This window comes from Eleutherodactylus coqui, chromosome 4, assembly GCF_035609145.1.
Source record: "Eleutherodactylus coqui strain aEleCoq1 chromosome 4, aEleCoq1.hap1, whole genome shotgun sequence".
Taxonomy (NCBI): domain Eukaryota; kingdom Metazoa; phylum Chordata; class Amphibia; order Anura; family Eleutherodactylidae; genus Eleutherodactylus; species Eleutherodactylus coqui.
Genome location: NC_089840.1, coordinates 285,082,649 through 285,102,960, shown reverse-complemented (window position 1 = coordinate 285,102,960; position 20,312 = coordinate 285,082,649). Strand labels below are relative to the sequence as shown.

Sequence of the window (20,312 nt, the reverse complement as noted above, 5' to 3'; positions counted from 1 at the left end):
AAGGATTATAACACACCTGAAAGGATTGGGCGAAGATATAGGACGCCGTATGAACAGCTTAAGGTCCAGCATAATAAGTTAATATCTGAACCTTTAGTTGCTCAAGGGGGAATGAGCTCTCCTTCTTGTTATTATTATACCCCAACACAATTAGTGGGTAGACATTGCAAAATGAGTAGATGCTGTAATGGTATGACTATGACAGACCTGACAGAGCAAAAATGTAAGACTATACAGACCTTTTATGCCAAAGGGCAGGTACACTGCTCTGAGATAGTGAAACGTAACCATCGAGAGATGGCAAGAGCGGTGGGAAATATTTCAGAAGTAACATTTAAAGAATAATAGGAAGCATGGTAGAGGAAGTGATGAAAAGAAAGGGGGCATTCACTCATTAAGTTGTTACAATAGTGTAAGGGTGAGACATCTAAAGAAAAAGTGTAGAAGCCCTCCCCCTTCAAAAAGAGTTCTAATTCAGAATACAGTGTTATACCTGATCAACTATCTGAGCTGGTGACAGAATTTCCCTTCGGATTTATTAACTGCATATCAAACAATAAACTTGAAAGTCATGCGGCATCATCCTCAGAGCAGTCTCAGAATGCTGAGGTTATTGCCCAGCAGCCTATAGGCAATGAAGTACCTATGTCCCAGCTGCACGATATGACTCCTGTACAAGACTGGGATGATGATGGGTTTCAGGTAGATACAAGTATACATATTACATTACTGGACCCAGAGGAGATCCCTAAGGCTGGGTTCACACAGGGCGGATTCTCAACGGAAAACCGTGAGATTTCCGGCGGGAGAACCGCTGCTTCAAAACCCGCGGTGGTTTTGAAGAGGCCTGGCGGCTTGCTCTTCCGCTGTGGCAGGCGCTCCCATAGAGGAGAGTGCAACCGCAGCGGAAGAAAAAAAAAAAAAAAGAAATCTCGTCCACATGGCTGGCTAAACCCCGGGATTAGCGGCCGCATGCGGATTTGCCGCAGCAGAATTCCGGACGGAATTTCCGCGGCAAATCCGCCCCGTGTGAACCCAGCCTAAGTATTTCCCAGACCCATAGTAGAAAGAGATATGGATCTTTAATAAATAAAGGTTCCTAATTGGAGATGAGCGAGTATACTCGCTAAGGGCAATTGCTCGATCGAGCATTGCCCTTAGCGAGTACCTGCCCGCTCAGGAGCAAAGATCAGCTGCCAGCGGCGGGCGGGGAGCTGCGGGGGAGAGCAGGGAGATCTCTCTCTTCCCCCCGCTCCCCCTGCTGACTGCCGCAAATCACCTGTCACCCGCGCCGGCAGCCGAACCTTTTCTCCCGAGCGGGGAGATACTCGCTAAGGACAATGCTCGCTCATCTCTATTCCTAATATTTGTTTAGGATAAATTTGCAGTTAATAAGGGAGGGGCTGTCAGCTTTAGAGGATTATATTAGATATTATATTACTGCTGCGTCCCGTGTTAAATCATATGGAATTGTTGTATAGCATATAAAATATACAAATGTACTCCAGAAAGTGATACCTTTAAGCTACAGCATGTATGAGCCCAAGTAGCCAAGGATAAATTGAGATAATAGTGGTTGAGGTGGCTATTTGCAGCCTCTCTAAGCTATGCTTTTTAGGTAGGTTGCTGTAGATTCCCTAGGATCTTGAAGCATCTGGGCATAGCGCCATTCTTGTCTGAGGCTTACATTTTATGATTCTGACTCTCACAACCAGTAAGTGGCCACATGAAATACGAGCACTTGGTTTGAGTGTAAAGTAAGCTGGGGAGCCCCAATTGTGTTGGAAGCTCTGTATGACCAGCCAGAATGATGCTTGTAATGGCCCTTGGTAAATAAGTACTTCACCTGTGCTAGAAATTATTGTAAAAGTGTGTGCAAAGATAATTGCAATATACAAAAAAAATTGTCGGTGCACGCCGCAGGGGAGAGGGCGGCTTTACGATTCCCTGTGGTCGTGATGCGACTTCGCCCTGCCCCTCTGGGAGGGGAGTTCTGCATATATACCTTGCTGGCCCAGACTCTGGTTACCAGTGTTTGGTTTTGATTTGTTTGCCTACACCTGCATTTATTGACCTGACTTCAGTGTGTTTGACTTCGGCTTTTCATTTGACTCTGCTTCTGTTTTTTCCTCCTGTACTCTGCACGGGTCTTCTGGTTTTGACCCAGCTTGTTTCTCGACTATTCTCTGTCTGCTTAGTTGTTGCTTCCAGTGAGCTACTCGGTGCTCACCTGCCGGTCTCCCTGTCCCATCTTCTTGGGGTTCCCTGTCACTAGTGCAGCACAGGGACCATTGACGAGTTGTCGCCCAGGGGCCTAGCCCAGGGGGGCAAGTAGGTAGGGACACGGGAGAGGGCTGGCGTAGAGATCCCCTGTCAATCTGCCCCTGCCAGTCCTAACAGAAACACTAGCCCATATTGATGCTGGGTATCCGGTTCGACCTTCCCGTTTGACCCCTGATATGGAGGCTATTGCTGCTCTTGTCAATCAAGTGCAAGTCTTGACAGGTATGGTGCAAGACCTGTCCACTCAGCTCCAGCAACAGGAGCAGACCACTACCAGTACGTTGGTCACAACTCCTGCAGGTCGGGGGTCGAACCTAAGATCTCTCTACCTGATGTTTTCGATGGTGACCGTAGGACGTTTTTCTCTTTCTGGGAAGCGTGCAAGTTGTATTTCGAATTACGTCCCTACTCGTCGGGTTCTGAATACCAGAGGGTGGGCATTGTTATTTCATGGTTGAGGGGTGACCCTCAAAACTGGGAATTCTAGCTACCTCTCAACTCACTGGCCCACTAATCGGTAGATGCCTTTTTTACTGCCCTTGGGCAGATTTATGGTGAGCCAGATAGGGCAGGTTACGCCATGAGTAAGTTATTGAGTCTTCAGCAGGGAAGATGTCCAGCGGAAGAATTCAGTTCCCAGTTTCGTCAGTTTTCTCACTGAAGTAACAAAAGGTTTCAATAATGACTTGTGAAAGACCCTATGAACCCTCCATGTAGCTGGCAAATCAAGTTCATAAGCGAGCGGATTTACTACCCGTGTGATGATAAAGGGACCCATGTAAGGCGGTGCCAGTTTCAACGACGGAACCTTTAATTTGAGATTTCTAAAAGACAAATATACGTTCTGTCCCACCCTGCAAGGTTCAGATACTGACTGACTTCACTACGCAACTGCATATGAGCCCCCATTGCTTCCAGATTCTTCTGTACTTCTTTCCATACTCCCTGCAGCGCATCTGTGGCGACATCAGCTGTAGGACAGGCAGACGGAGTAGAAATAGCTATAAGGAAGCAAGGATGCTGACCATATACGCAACGGAATGGAGACACCCCAGTAGAGGAACAAGTACGGTTGTTTAGCGCAAACTCTGCCAGCGGCAGGAATTCTGCCCACTGATGAGCCTTTTCGCTAGCAAACAACCGTAAATATTGCACTAAATCCTGGTTCTTCCGCTCAGTCTGACCATTAGTTTGCGGGTGGAATGCTGACTAGAAGGAAAACGACGTTCCCAGGTTCCTACAGAAGGCTTGCCAGAATTACGCAACAAACTTAACCCCACGATCAGATACAATGTTCTCGGGCACCCCATGTAGACGAATGATTTCTTTTACAAAAATCTTGGCAAACTCTATAGCAGAAGGTAGCTTCTTTAGTGCCATGAAGTGTGCCATTTTTGAGAAGCGGTCCACAACAACCAGTATCATGGTGAATTTCTGAGACTCTGGCAGATCTGTGATAAAATCTACTGATAAATGCGACCACGGACGAGACGGCATCGGTAACGGTCTCAGGGGCCCCTCCGGACGCCACTGCCGACTTGTACTGTGTGCACAGACAGAGCATCCCTTAACAAAGTCGCAGAGCTCCCGCGACTTGCCTGGCCACCAGTAGTGTCTAGAACAAAGATCCAGAGTCCCCTGAACCCCCGGATGACCTGCGAGAACAGATAAGTGAGACTCTTTAATGACCCTGAGATGTAAGGTCTCTGGCATAAACCATCTGCCCTCCAGCACCCCGAGGGAGCGTCTTACTGACAACTCCGTAGACGAGGAATGAGATCAGATTCTACAGCTGCCACCACCACCTCAGGTGCCAAGATATTCTCTGGAGCCACTGTCTCACTTTCTGGCGAACTGAAACTCCGTGAGAGGGCGTCTGCCTTCACGTTCTTCTCCCCTGGAATATATGTAACGACGAAGTTAAACACCCACTTGGCTTGAGGAGCTGTGAGTCTCTTGGCATTGGTGAGATATACCAAGTTTTTATGATCACTCTATACAGTAATGGGATGCCTTGCCCCCTCAAGATGGTGACGCCACTCTTCTAGAGCCCATTTAATCACCAACAACTCACGACTACCCACAATGTAGTTACGTTCCGCCGAACTGAACTTCCGTGAGAAGAAAGCACATGGGCTATACCCAGGTCTCCTGCTGATCTCCTGAGACAGTACAGCCCCTGCCCCTACCTCAGACGCATCGACCTCAATGAAGAACGGTCGCCGCGTCAGGCTGTACTAGTACCGGGGCAGCAGCAAACGCCCTCTTGAGACAACCAAAAGCCTCTAGGGCCTCTGGTGACCATCTCACCAAGTCGGCCCCCTTCTTGGTAAGATCGGTCAGGGGCTGCGCATTAACAGAATAATTCTTAATGAATTTACGGTAAAAATTTGCGAAACCTAAAAACTGCTGGAGAGCTTTCAGGTTATCTGGTCTGACCCCTTGGGAGATTGCTGCCACTTTATCAGACCCCATCTGAATCTCCGTGGGTGAAATCGCATAACCCAGGAAAGACACTTGTTTTGTGCCAAAATTGCATTTCTCCAACTTGACAAAAAGTTGGTACTCACGCAAACGGGTCAGAACCAGCCTTAGGTGCTGCACATGAGAATCCCAGTCTGGGGAGTACACCAGGATGTTATCGAGATATATGACCAAAATACCCCCAGGAAGTCATAGAAGACCGCATTCATAAATCCCTGAAACACAGTGGCGGCATTACAATGTCCGAAGGGCATAACCAGGCATTCAAAATGTCTGAACGAGGTATTGAATGTGGTCTTTCACTCATCTCCCTCTCGGATGCAAATTAAATTGTAAGCCCCTCTTAAGTCCAATTTGGAAAACCAGTGGGCCCCTACCACCTGATTGAATAAGTCAGGAATCAGGGGCAAGGAGCACTGGTTCTTCACGGTAATTTTATTCAAAGCCCGATAATCCACACAAGGCCTCAAAGTCCCATCCTATAGGACTTAAGGGCTTCAAGCTCATGTTCCGACAAATTGGAAATGGCTCCCTTAGGGATGGGACTGTCGGGGATCAAATCAATGCCACAGTCCCACTCCCTATGGGGAGGCAAAGTCTCAGACAGGTTCTTGGAAAATACGTCATGAAAATTAGACAAATACTCCGGAATAAGTATGGTATCTACTGAACACATGGATCTAGTAGCTAAGTGACTATGACAGGACAACCCCCAATGTGTCAATTCCAAAGTGGACCAATCAAATCGGGGATTGTGCAGTGCCAACCAGGGCATACCAAGCACATCAACAGACATCCTTTCCATTAGTAGGAACAACAGATTCTCTGAATGGAGACTCTTGCTAACATGCACACACACAGACGCTTACTGACGGGCACGCACACAGACGCTTACTGACGGGCACGCACACAGATGCTAACTGACGGTCACGCACACAGACGCTTACTGACGGGCACGCACACAGACACTTACTGACGGGCACGCACACAGACACTTACTGACGGGCACGCACAGAATATACTTATCAGCCCGCAACAGCAGCAGACTTCTCTTCAGCAGCAGCCGAATGACATCACCCTCATTGTTGGGACCTCTCTCCTTGCGGCAGCACTCTTTGGTCTGGTGCCGCTCCGCTACCTCTGCCTGCTGGATGGATCCTTCAGCGGGCAATCTCCCTCGGTCTCCTGGCAATGGTTCCTGTGCCGCTCCGATGTCTCCCTTCTGCGCTGCTTGCTTCTGGCGTCTGACGTCACTTCTGGTCAAATGCTTCCTGTCACGAGCACTTCAATATGATACTTGCATTGACTACTAATGTACCTGATGCCAGTAAGGCTTGTGTAGTTTTCGATGCCAGGGACACCTTCACTAGCACAGATGCTAATAGCAGCCACAGACACCCCGCTGGCACTGAGTTTGGTAGTGGCTACAGACACGCCCGCTGGCACTGATGCTTGCCGCGACTATATACATCCCCGCTTCCACTGATTCTTCAAGCGACTAGAGATGCCCACGCTGGCACTGATGCTTCCAGCGACTACAGACATCCTGGCTGGCACTAATGCTTCCAGCGACTACGGACATCCCGGCTGGCACTGATGCTTCCAGCGACGAGACACCCCCGCTGGCACTGGTGCTTCCAGCGACGAGACACCCCCGCTGGCACTGGTGCTTCCAGCGATAACCAGTATGGAAATCCGCTCTGTGCTGAACACACTGGCCCAGAGAACAGCTGATCAGTAGGGGTCCCTAGTGATGGGCTCCAACGATCTACTATTCATAACTGGTCTTGAGGATCGGCCATCAATAGTTTACAACTGGACGATCCCTTTAATTCTCAAATCAAACTCAGCTACAAATCTGTAATTCAGGATAAAACAAACTGTAACCAAAACGTTTGGCTGAGTAGGTGAGGAGTAACAGGCACCGGCCAGGATGAGGACAACATAAAACATATGGGAGTGGGTTCTTATGGGCTAGCAATTACTTAATGCTAGTCTCTTAATTCTAGGTTGGCTGGTCTATAGTGGAGTGTAGGGGACAAAACATCCGTTCTGTGCGGCCTGAGGATGAAAAGGAAAGTTCAGACTTATTCTGGTGCAGCGATATCAATTATGTTTATTTTTTATTGCTTAGACTGCTACGGAAAAAGCATAAGTAGCAACGTTTCGGTCCCGGGATAGGCCTTTTTCAAGCATGCTTGAAATGCTTGAAAAGGGCTGTCCCAGGCCGAAACGTCGCTAATTATACTTCTTATGGAGATTTAAATAAAGAAGGCACAGGTTAGTGCTGAACCAGTTTTAACAAGAATCCCTTTGTGCTGCTACATCGTCAAATTTTTGATTCCTTTTAAAGCAGTTGCTCTGTAATTCCAGACTGTTGTGCCCTCTGAGGTCCTGCAGACTGCCGTCTAAGAGGTGGGGTGCCTCGTGTGTATATTGTGTACGTATATAAGGGAGTAGGGGGTCAAATACGCTTTTTAGGATGTAATATTGATCATATATCCTTAGGACAGCAATATCAGACCAGTGGGAGCGCAACTTCCAGGAGCCCTATCATTTTAGTGTCTTTGGCCTGTGAGGTCATGCTCACAGATCACATGGCCCGTGCATCTCTGTCCCATTGAAGTGAATAGGAATGAGATGCAATACAAGCCACAATCACTATGCAATGTACAGCGCTGTGCTTTTAATCAAGATGAAGGTGAAGATAGAAATTGTATTGATCTGGAAGGCATCCAAGTAATCCGGTCTCATACTTAAAGGTTAAAAGTAAAATTTATTTAGAATACGTTTTACTAGTTAAAGGTAAGTAGATAAGAAATACAAACAAGGAGACCCTCACAAAAAAAAAAAAAAAAAGAGCCAGAATCTAATGAAACACCGTAATGGTTGTATGTAAGGATGTTTTCTGGTTCTCCGCCATAAAGAGTCTCAATATTAACATGATGAATTTTCAAGAAATCGGCAATTCAGCAACAATAAACATACAATAAACTTAAAGAGCTTCTTACATCTATTAGTTAAACATGTCTGCATCCCCCCGCACCTCATCAGAAAACCTTCTGGCCTAGAACATTGCTTTATCTTTACCATTTAGGCCTCATGTCCACGGGCAGATCGGATTCCGCATGCGGATTTCTACAGCGGCAGACCTGCGGAAACCATTTTCAGGAGATCGCGGATGTAATTGTTTTTCCGCACGGATAATCTGTGCAGAAAAAAAATCTGCCGCCCCCCCCCCTCCCTCCAGCCTTCTCCCCTTCACCCTAATTGATTTTAACTTTCCAATTCACAGTGCCTCCACAATTGTATTTGCGGATACACTGTGGATCATCCGCACCCATTGACTTCTTTTGAGCCTGTCCGCACAGAATCTGCACTGAAATAGAGCATGCTGCGATCTGTTTTCCATACCAAATGGTCCGTACATCAAATCCACACGCTTAAATTCAGCTGCGGATGCCTATGCTTCCCTAAGGGCAGATTGAATTGCGGATCTTCCACACAGGTCCTCGACAAATAATTCCACAAATCAAATCCGCTCATGGACATTGGGCCTAAAAGGGTTGTCACACTTCTAGCTATTTTGCTGCAGGAAGCAGACAGCTCTGTTGGGGTGAAAATGTATAAAAGTGGCTATTTGCAGCCCGCCATCTTGTATTCGAACAGCTATGGATGTTCAATGTATAAATTATAAGGATTGGATAACGGAGTCTTATAGACTTGCTGGACCCATGTTAATATCTGGATATAGTATCTCCATTGTCTTGTGATTCTATTGTCTAATTAATCATGCAAATCTATCATCATTGTCTTCTGACTGAACTGGGCCTTATGTATATTTGGGGGTTAGTGCTGTCAGGGTTTTAAGAATCAGTTTTGTTTCTCTGATCTGCTCCCATTTGAGGAATGGCCACTTACGGCTGTGACCTTGATATTCTCAATACAAATAGACAAGCAATAGATGATACTAAGTGTAAAAGACAGGAGAAGGCTCTGGAGAGTTAGTAGCATGATGGACCTGTGATGGGGAATGCCCTCCCACAGTGGGGTTCCCAAGAGGCCCCTTGTTCTCTGATTTCTCACCACTGCTTTTCCAGTTGATGCACAAAAGAGTATACCTAAGGCTCTTGGTGATGTGATTATTGATGTAACCATTATTTAATTATTTACAAGACATATATGCAGTATCACCTATTTTAGTCTATTACTTTGTTTTATCTTATCACTAGCTTACCCGTCACGCGTTGCTGCGAAGACAGACAGACATACATACATTTGTTTTTATATATTTAGATAACAACCAATCACAGCGCAGCTTTCATGTTACCTTAGTGGTATAATAAATAACAACTAGAGATGAGCGAACCTACTCGGCCACGCCCCTTTTTCGCCCGAGCACTGCGATTTTCGAGTACTTCCGTACTCGGGCGAAAAGATTCAGGGGGCGCCGTGGGTGAGTGGGGGGTTGCAGCGGGGAGTGGGGGGGGAGGGAGAGAGAGAGAGAGAGCTCCCCCCTGTTCCCCGCTGCTACCCCCCGCTCCGCCACGGCTCCCCCTGCCCCCCGAATCTTTTCACCCGAGTACGGAAGTACTCGAAAATTGCAGTGCTCGATCGAGTAATTACTCGAAACGAGTAGGTTCGCTCATCTCTAATAACAACCAAACGCAGCGAAGCTTACATGTTACCTCTGCTTTATAATATATAAGACCCAATCACAGCGCAACTTTCATGTTACCTCAGCAGTATAATATATAACAACCTATCACAGCGCAGCTTTCATGCTACCTGAGCAGCAAGAGAAATAACAACCAATCACAGCGCAACCTTTATTCTGCCTCAGCAATATAAAAAAATAGCAACCAATCACAGCGCAGCATTCATTTTACCTCAGCGGTATAATAATAATAATCTTTATTTGTATAGCGCCAACTTATTCCGCAGCGCTTATAATATATAGCAACCAATCACAGCACAGCTTTCATGTAGCCTCAGTAGTATAAGTAGCAACCAATCACAGCACAGCTTTCATGTTGCCTCAGCAGTATAAGAAATAGCAACCAATCACAGCACAGCTTTCATGTCACCTCAGTAGTATAAGTAGCAGCAACCAATCACAGCACAGCTTTCATGTCACCTCAGTAGTATAAGTAGCAGCAACCAATCACAGCACAGCTTTCATGTTATCTCAGCAGTATAAGAAATAGCAACCAATCACAGCACAGCTTTCATGTCACCTCAGCAGTATAAGAAATAGCAACCAATCATAGTGATGCTTTCATTTTACCTCAGCATTCTTAATATCCAGCAATTGTCTTGCGAAACGTTCGGCGGATGCATCATTTTCTGGTTGAACACGCATCCCGTTGTTCGTAATGCCTTTTGCTTTCGTGCTTGAGATGGAAATCAAACGATCTTTGTCTGGGGGGGCATAACTGTCGACGACGCTCGCACGCACCCCACCTATCGTAGGATAGTTGTACTATGCCAGTAATCTTCCCAGGAGTGTACTCAACAACTTCCCAAAGTTTCATGGCGATTGGATGAATGGTGTTGTAATGAATAACGGACAGACAGACATACATTCATTTTTTATATATATATATATATATATATATATATATATATAGATGACATCAGAAAGTGAGAGAATTAGATTCCGTACGTAAAATTTGAACGCTAATTCTTTTGCGCTTAGAATTGAATAATTGAGTTGGGACCCATTAACTTTTCCTATTTATGACATAACCAATGCTCGTGCCAAATTACACCGGGAAGTGAGAGAATTAGATTATACGTAAAATTTGGACGCTAATTCTTTTGCGCTTAGAATTGAATAATCGAGTTCGGATCCAATAACTTTTCCTATTTATGACATAATCAATGCTCGTGCCAAATTTCACGTTTCTATGACACCGGAAAGTGAGAGAATTAGATTCTGTACGTAAAATTTGGACGCTAATTCTTTGGCGATTAGAATTGAATAATCGAGTTGGGACCCATTAGCTTTTCCTATTTATGACATAATCAATGCTCGTGCCAAATTTCAGGTTTCTATGACATTGGGAAGTGAGAGAATTAGATTCTGTACGTAAAATTTGGACGCTAATTCTTTTGTGCTTAGAATTGAATAATCGAGTTGGGACCCATTAGCTTTTCCTATTTATGACATAATCAATGCTCGTGCCAAATTTCATGTTTCTATGACTTTGGGAAGTGAAAGAAGTAGTGGCAATAATGGAAATCGAACGATCTACGTGGGGGGCGTAACTGTCGACGACGCTCGCACGTGCGCCATTTATCATAGGACAGATGTACTATGCCAGTAATCTTCCCAGGAGTGTACTCAACAACTTCCCAAAGTTTCATGGTGATCGGATGAATGGTGTAGTAGCGCATAAAGAACAGACAGACCTTCATTCAATTTTATATATATAGATTTGTATTAAAGGGGTTGTCCCGCGCCGAAACGGGTTTTTTTTTTTCTTCTTCATAGACCCCCCGTTCAGCATGGGACAAACCCAAGGGACGTGATAAAAAAAAAAAAAAAATTTTACTTACCCGAATCCCGTCTCTGCAGCTTCTTTCTTCTTTCCTTCACCAAGATGGCCGGCGGGATCTTCACCCACGATGCACCGCGGGTCTTCTCCCATGGTGCACCGTGGGCTCTGTGCGGTCCATTGCCTATTCCAGCCTCCTGATTGGCTGGTATCGGCACACGTGACGGGGCGGAGCTACGCAGTGACGCGTAGAAGGGGGCGGAGCCATAACGCCGCTCGTGCCCAGACCGAAGAGAAGGGAGAAGACCCTTCTGCACAAGCGCGTCTAATCGGGAGATTAGACGCTGAAATTAGACGGCACCATGGCGACGGGGACGCCAGCTGCGGAGTAGGTACCGTATATACCGGCGTATAAGGCGACGGGGCGTATAAGACGACCCCCCAACTTTCACCTTATATGCCGGTAATACAGTGTAGAAAAAAAAAATCATTACTCACCTCCCCCGGCGTTCTGTCGCGCTCCGGCAGGATGTCGCTTGCTCCTCGTCCCCGGCGCAGCATTGATGTCATTGAATAGTGTGATTGGCTGAAGCCACGTGCGCCTTCAGCCAATCACAGCCATTCAATGCTGTCATTGAATGGCTGTAACTGGCTGACGGCGTGTATTAGCTTTCTGGAGGCGGGGATTTCAAGCCCCGCAATCAGAAAGCAATGCTGCGTCGGGGACGAGGAGCGAGCGACATCCTGCCGGAGCGCGACAGAACGCCGGGGGAGGTGAGTAATGATTTTTTTTTTTTACACTTTTTTTTTGGTATTACCGGCGTATAAGACGACCCCCGACTTCAGAGCAGATTTTTCGGGGTTCAAAAGTCGTCTTATACGCCGGTATATACGGTAAGTGAATAACTTCTGTATGGCTCATATTTAATGCACAATGTATATTACAAAGTGCATTAATATGGCCATACAGAAGTGTATAACCCCACTTGCTATTGCGGGACAACCCCTTTAATAAATTGTGCTGTATCAGCCCACTTGTCCTTCTTTAAAGACGTACCCGAACTTGTTGCCTTTCGAATTGACAATACACTCTATACATTGTGCAGTGGGCTAGATTGGTTTTGCAGGCTTAGTACAATTCATTTCAGTAGTACTCAGCCTGCAGTACCAACCCCAACCACTGTGCAAAGTACAGAGCTGTCTGCTTTCTGCAAAAAAAAAAAAACAGCTAGAAGTGGGACAATCCCTTTAAAAAATACAAAGAGAGTGCAAAACAGTAACACAATAATATATTCCAGAGGTTGTTACATATAAGCAATCGGTTATTGCAAAGCTATTTTAATTATAAAGGGAGATTTAAAAGTCAGGGCCACCCAGCGTATCTTCTGAACAAAAAGAGATACAAGTAGGTAACTTTGTAAAACAATTAGATAGGTGGGTACAAACTTTTTGCCCTAGTGGTAGTTCCTATTGGCTATCTTGTTGGCAGCCGTCTTAGATTAAGCCTAAAATACTTCCATAGAAAAAGGATCATGGGATGCATGATTTATGTGCAGACTTTCATCAGAAAATGATAGGTGCAGTCATTTTTTTCAATATTTCCAACCATTTTAGAGTTCTACATGATGTGATGTTGAGTATTAATAAAGTTATGTAAAAGTATATAGTGTGGAGGACAATGGCTGGATGTTCTTCAGGACACAAATGTCCTAAAAGTTTGGGAAATATTGTGAAAGCACAATAGTTAACAATCCCTAAAATAAGGAAGAATGGGAAACATTTAAAGAAACCAGTATGGATGAACACAGAACTTACACACATGTTAAAAACGAAGAAAAATATGTTAATCAAATGGAAAGAGGGCGGAATATCTAAAGAAGAATATAATGTGGCCCACAGAAACTGTAGGGCAAGTGTCAGAAAAGCTAAAACTAATAATGAATTGAGGCTTGCAACAGAGGCCAAAAGCAATAAAAAAGGATTTTGGGGGGTATGTCAAAAGCAAAACAAAAGTCAAAGATGCTATTGGATGATTACAAGATAAAAATGGTGAATTGGTTAAGAATGATGTTGAGAAGGCTGAACTTTTAAATTCCTATTTTGTATCTGTTTTCTTTCAGAAAGTAGATGGAACATCAGTTGAACTTCCCTGCGCTATTGGGGGGATAAAAGAATGCAGGCTATGTATAAGCAGAAAGATGGTGAGGGAACACTTAGCTAACTTAAATGAATTCAAGTCTCAAGGTCCAGATGAACTACATCCTAGGATACTAAAGGAAGCAGCGGAGGTAATTGCTGAACTACTCACCAAAATCTGTGAAAATTCCTGGTGAACAGGAGAAGTCCCAGAAGATTGGAAAAGGGCAAATGTCCCTATCTTCAAAAAAGGGAAAAAGGTGGATCCAGGAAACTACAGGCCTGTTAGCCTGACTTCTATACCGGGAAAGATCTTTGAACAAATTATTAAACAGCATGCATGCAAGAACTTAGATGAGAATGGAGTAATTAACCAGAACCACCATGGGTTTGTAACAAACAAGTCATGCTACATTAATCTAATTTCCTTCTATGACAGTATGTATCACCGACTGGGTTGATCAGGAAAATGTGGTGGATATAGTTTATCTTGACTTTAGTAAAGTATTTGACAAAGTATCTAATACTATACTTATTGAAAAAAATGACCAAATATGGGATTGACAAGGCAACTGTTAGGTGGATTCACAACTGGCTCAGTGAGCAGACTCAAAGAGTGGTCTTAAATGGCTGCACATCTACGTGGAAGAATGTATCAAGTGGAGTACCAAAAGGCTCTATCCTAGGCCCAGTGTTGCTCAAAATTTTCCTAAATGATCTGGAGGAGTGAATTGATGGGAAACTGATCAAATTTATTGACGACACACAGCTAGGAGGGATATCTAAAACTAGGGAAGACAGAGAGAGAGTATTCAAAAAGATCTAGAAAAGCTTGCATAGTGGGCAGCAACAAACAGAATGGTATTTAACAAGGAGAAATGCAAAGTCCTACATCTGGGTAACTCTACCATTTTATAACACCTGAAGATGCTCTTAACAATCCAGGGCATAAATTAGACCATCTTGATGGTCACTAACAGAAGTACACATTAGGTGGCCGATGCTTTCAATCAAGATAACCCAAGAGGACAGCCAGATTCAAAATATTAACATGGTTTATTCCCTGCATAACTTTTCTACGGTTAAAATGTTTTGATTGTCGAGGAAAATATTTTCCACATTCTGGACATGAATACAGGTTTTTCCCTGTGTGACTTCTCTGATGTTAAATTAGAATTTGTTAATCTGTAAAATATTGTTAACAGTCTAAAGAAGAAAATTGCTGGTAAAACACTTCCCACATTCTGAACAGGAAAATGGCTTCTTCTCTGTGTGAATTCTCTGATGTTCAACAAGACTTGATTTATCGGTAAAACACTTCCCACATTCTGAACAGGAAAGTGGCATCCGCCTTTTGTGAATTCTCTGATGTTTTACTAGACTTGATTTAGAGTTAAAACACTTTCCACATTCTGAACAGGAAAATGATTTCTCTCTTGTGTGAGTTCTCTGATGTCTAACTAGATAGGTTTTCTGAGTAAAACACTTCCCACAATCTGAACAAGAATATTGCTTCTCCCCTATGTGAGTTCTCTGATGTTCAAGAAAATTTGACTTATGGGTAAAACATTTCCCACATTCTAAACAGGAAAATGGTTTCTCCCCTGTGTGAATTCTATGATGTTCAACAAGATTTGATTTATTGATAAAACCCTTCCCACATTCTGAACAGGAAAATGGCTTCTCTCCTGTGTGAATTTTCTGATGTTTAACTAGATAGGTTTTCTGAGTAAAATATTTCCCACATTCTGAACAAGAAAATGGCTTCTCCCCTGTGTGAATTCCCTGATGATCAACAAGCCTTGTTTTCCGACTAAAACACTTGCCACATTCTGAACAGGAAAATGGCTTCACCCCTGTGTGAATTCTCAGATGCTCAACAAGATTTGATTTATAGTTAAAACTTTTCCCACATTCCGAACAGGAGAATTGCTTCTTTTTCGTGTGAATTTTCTGATGTTCAACAAGATTTGATTTAAAGGTAAAAGACTTTCCACATTCTAAACAGGAAAATGGCTTTTCACCTGTGTGAATTTTCTGATGTTTAACAAGATGTGATTTATCTATAAAACTTTTTTCACATTCAGAACAGGAAAATGGCTTTTTCCCTGTATGAATTATCTGATGTTTAGCAAGATATGATTTATCCGTAAAACATTTTTCACATTCAGGACAAGAAAATGGCCTCTCCCCTGTGTGAAGTTTCTGATGTTGAACAAGATGTGCTTTCCGGCTAAAACACTTCCCACATTCTGAACAAGGAAATGGCCTCTCTCCTGTGTGAGTTCTCTGGTGTTTAACAAGATTTGCTTTACTTATAAAACATTTTTCACATTCTGAACAAGAAAATGGCCTCTCTCCTGTGTGAATTCTCTGATGTTCAACAAGATTTGGTTTATCTATAAAGCATTTTTCACATTCCGAACAAGAAAATGGCCTCTCCCCTGTGTGAATTCTCTGATGTCTAACAAGATATGATTTTTGGGTATAGCATTTGCCACATTCTGAGCATGAATATGACTTCTTCCCTGTGGCAGCTGTTTCTTCTTCAACATCTCTTCCGTAAATGTTATGTTGCTTACTAGTCTGTGATGAATCAGAAGATGGAACCTGTATAAAAGGATCAGATGGCAGATGTTTGCTGTGAAGGGCTGAGGGTTTATCTGGGATAGTAGTAGGCTCCTCGCCTGTATCTTGTATGATACCATCATCTTCCACTGTAGAACCTGAAGATATCAGATGTCCCTCGGATCTCCTGGTGTCGTCATCTGCCAAGAATTAAACAGATTTTTATATTTTTGAATATAACAATTATATTAAAATTTTATTACATTTCTATATAAACTGTTCATACACATTGTGAACAAGACAGGTTACACAAATCTCGCGCTCCAAAGTCTGTCGGTTGGTAATCGGTAAAGATTATGTATAAGGTTTTACTCATTTGAATTTCTAGGTACCATTCCGTGCACACTCTGCTCACACGTTATTCACACAGATTTAGTATACTTATTAATAAACCAGCACCACATTCCTGAAAATGATTTTATATGCATTAATACTCCAGAAACCGTATCCTTTTGTTTTTACAGAAAATCTACAAATTCCTTAGGAACTCCCCAGGACGCCCTATCACAGCCAAAATCAGGTCTATTACCAGTAATCTTTCAGAATATGTAGACCGCCATTTACAACGCTTTTTATATACCTTCTGGGGCCAGACGGGTTACTGAATGTACCCGCTTTAAATTTTTGGATTTTACAGCGGTGGTCAGCATCCTGAGGTGAGGCAAACTGGTCAGAGTGTGGTGCAGGAAAAAGCATGTAGGCTTATTTACAGTTTCCTAAGAGCTAATGTGATCTGTGTTCCCTACTAGAGATGAGCGAGCACCAAAATGCTCGGGTGCTCGTTACTCGGGACGAAAATTTCGCGATGCTCGAGGGTTCGTTTCGAATAACGAACCCCATTGAAGTCAATGGGCGACCTGAGCATTTTTGTATATCGCCGATGCTCGCTAAGGTTTTCATGTGTGAAAATCTGGGCAATTCAAGAAAGTGATGGGAACGACACAGCAACGGATAGGGCAGGCGAGGGGCTACATGTTGGGCTGCATCTCAAGTTCCCAGGTCCCACTATTAAGCCACAATAGCGGCAAGAGTGCCCCCCCCCCCCAACAATTTTTACTTCTGAAAAGCCCTCATTAGCAATGCATACCTTAGCTAAGCACCACACTAACTCCAACAAAGCACAATCACTGCCTGCATGACACTCCGCTGCCACTTCTCCTGGGTTACATGCTGCCCAACCCCCCCCCCCCCCCGCACGACACAGTGTCCACAGCACACACCAAAGTGTCCCTGCGCAGCCTTCAGCTGCCCTCATGCCACGCCACACTCATGTCTATTTATAAGTGCGTCTGCCATGAGGAGGAACCGCAGGCACACACTGCAGAGGGTTGGTACGGCTAGGCAGCGACCCTCTTTAAAAGGGGCAGAACGATAGCCCACTCTTCTGTCTTCTGTCTGCCAACCAGGCCCACTCTTCTGTAAAGAATTGAGGAGGCTGACTCCCACTGCGCCGCCCATGTTGGAGTTGGTATTCTACTATAGCTCTACGCTGCTCATAGAGCCTGGCCAACATGTGGAGCGTAGAGTTCCACCGTGTGGGCACGTCGCACAGCAGTCGGTGCACTGGCAGATTAAACCGATGTTGCAGGGTGCGCAGGGTGGCAGCGTCCGTGTGGGACTTGCGGAAATGTGCGCAGAGCCGGCGCACCTTTCCGAGCAGGTCTGACAAGCGTGAGTAGCTTTTCAGAAAGCGCTGAACCACCAAATTAAAGACGTGGGCCAGGCATGGCACGTGCGTGAGGCTGCCGAGCTGCAGAGCCGCCACCAGGTTACGGCCGTTGTCACACACGACCATGCCCGGTTGGAGGCTCAGCGGCGCAAGCCAGCGGTCGGTCTGCTCTGTCAGACCCTGCAGCAGTTCGTGGGCCGTGTGCCTCTTATCTCCTAAGCTGAGTAGTTTCAGCATGGCCTGCTGACGCTTGCCCACCGCTGTGCTGCCACGCCGCGCGACACCGACTGCTGCCGACGTGCTGCTGCTGACATATCTTGATTGCGAGACAGAGGTTGCGTAGGAGGAGGAGGAGGGTGGTTTAGTGGAGGAAGCATACACTGCCGCAGATACCACCACCGAGCTGGGGCCCGCAATTCTGGGGGTGGGTAGGACGTGAGCGGTCCCAGGCTCTGACTCTGTCCCAGCCTCCACTAAATTCACCCAATGTGCCGTCAGGGAGATATAGTGGCCCTGCCCGCCTGTGCTTGTCCACGTGTCCGTTGTTAAGTGGACCTTCGCAGTAACCACGTTGGTGAGGGCGCGTACAATGTTGCGGGAGACGTGGTCGTGCAGGGCTGGGACGGCACATTGGGAAAAGTAGTGGCGACTGGGAACTGAGAAGCGCGAGGCCGCCGCCGCCATCATACCTTTGAAAGCCTCAGTTTCCACAACCCTATACGGCAGCATCTCCAGGCTGATAAATTTGGCTATGTGCACGTTTAACGCTTGAGCGTGCAGGTGCGTGGCGGCGTACTTGCGCTTGCGCTCCAACACTTGCGCTAGCGACGGCTGGATGGTGCGCTGAGAGACATTGGTGGATGGGGCCGAGGACAGCGGAGGTGAGGGTGTGGGTGCAGGCCAGGAAACGGTAGTGCCTGTGTCCTGAGAGGGGGGTTGGATCTCAGTGGCAGGTTGGGGCACAGGGGAAGAGGCAGCGGTGCAAACCGGAGGCGGTGAACGGCCTTCGTCCCACCTTGTGGGGTGCTTGGCCATCACATGTCTGCGCATGCTGGTGGTGGTGAGGCTGTTGGTGGTGGCTCCCCGGATGATCTTGGCGCGACAAAGGTTGCACACCACTGTTCCTCGGTCGTCTGCACTCTCAGTGAAAAACTGCCAGACCTTAGAGCACCTCGGCCTCTGCAGGGTGGCATGGCGCGAGGGTGCGCTTTGGGAAACAGTTGGTGGATTATTCGGTCTGGCCCTGCCTCTACCCCTGGACACCGCACTGCCTCTTGCAACCTGCCCTGCTGCTGCCCTTGCCTCCCCCTCTGAAGACCTGTCCTCAGTAGGCGTAGCAAACCAGGTGGGGTCAGTCACCTCATCGTCCTGCTGCTCTTCCTCCGAATCCTCTGTGCGCTCCTCCCTCGGACTTACTGCAATTACTACTACCTGAGTGATAGACAACTGTGTCTCATCGTCATTGTCCTCCTCACCCATTGAAAGCTCTTGAGACAGTTGCCGGAAGTCCCCAGCCTCATCCCCCAGACCCCGGGAACTTTCCAAAGGTTTGGCATCGGTCACGACAAACTCCTCCAGTGGGAGAGGATTCGGAACCATTGCTGCCCATTCTGGGCAGGGGCCCGAGAACAGTTCCTGGGAGTCTGCCTGCTCCTCAGAATGTGTCATTGTAATGGAGTGAGGAGGCTGGGAAAAAGGAGGAGCAGCAGCCAGAGGATTCAGAGTTGCAGCAGTGGACGGCGCAGAACTCTGGGTGGTCGATAGATTGCTGGATGCACTTTGTGCCATCCACGACAGGACCTGCTCACACTGCTCATTTTCTAATAAAGGTCTACCGCGTGGACCCATTAATTGTGAGATGAATGTGGGGACGCCAGAAACGTGCCTCTCTCCTAATCCCACAGCAGTCGGCTGCGATACACCTGGATTAGGAGCTCGGCCTGTGCCCACACCCTGACTTGGGCCTCCGCGTCCTCGCCAGCGTCTACGTCCTCTAGGCCTACCCCTACCCCTCAGCATGCTGTATTACCAGTGCTGCAGAAACAGAACGCTGTAATTAAATGTGCCGCTTATTGGCCTGTGGTTGGAGGCTGACTTCGCTTACGGAACGCACAGCAGAGCCAGGAAAGAATTTTGCGCAAGCCTGCTGTAACACTTAGCTGGCTGTGTATGAATTAGGACAACTACCCCCAGCAGAGATGCAGTAGACTGAGGACGGTCACAGGCAGCCCAAATAGATGTTTTTCCCCAAATTTTTTTGGAAAAGCCCACTGCCTACATAGACTGTATATGTCTTCTGTCCCTGCGTCACCACTACTGGCCCTGGACTATGTAAAATTACTGCAGACTGTTTCACTGTGGACAGGAATACAGCGGTGATGTAACAGGCAACACAGAGCCAGGAAAGAATTTTGCGCAAGCCTGCTGTAACACTTAGCTGGCTGCGTATGAATTAGGACAACTACCCCCAGCAGAGACCCAGTACACTGAGGACGGTCACAGGCAGTGCAAATAGATTTTTTTCCCCAAATGTTTTTGGAAAAGCCCACTGCCTATATAGACTGTATATGTCTTCTGTCCCTGCCTCACCACTACTGGCCCTGGACTATGTA

The 20,312-nt window shown here is 46.0% G+C and overlaps 1 protein-coding gene across 1 annotated transcript in view; it reads right to left on the bottom strand.

Moving 5' to 3' along the window:
• Positions 1-20,312, bottom strand: part of LOC136626740 (zinc finger protein 585A-like) — a 96,841-nt gene that overhangs the window by 35,996 nt on the left and 40,533 nt on the right. The window contains exons 6-7 of the mRNA XM_066601746.1: positions 14,627-16,171; positions 3,564-3,938 (exon numbers count right to left, since the gene is read on the bottom strand). Coding sequence (XP_066457843.1) covers positions 3,564-3,938; positions 14,627-16,171 — 1,920 coding nt within the window. The remainder of the gene's footprint in view (positions 1-3,563; positions 3,939-14,626; positions 16,172-20,312) is intronic.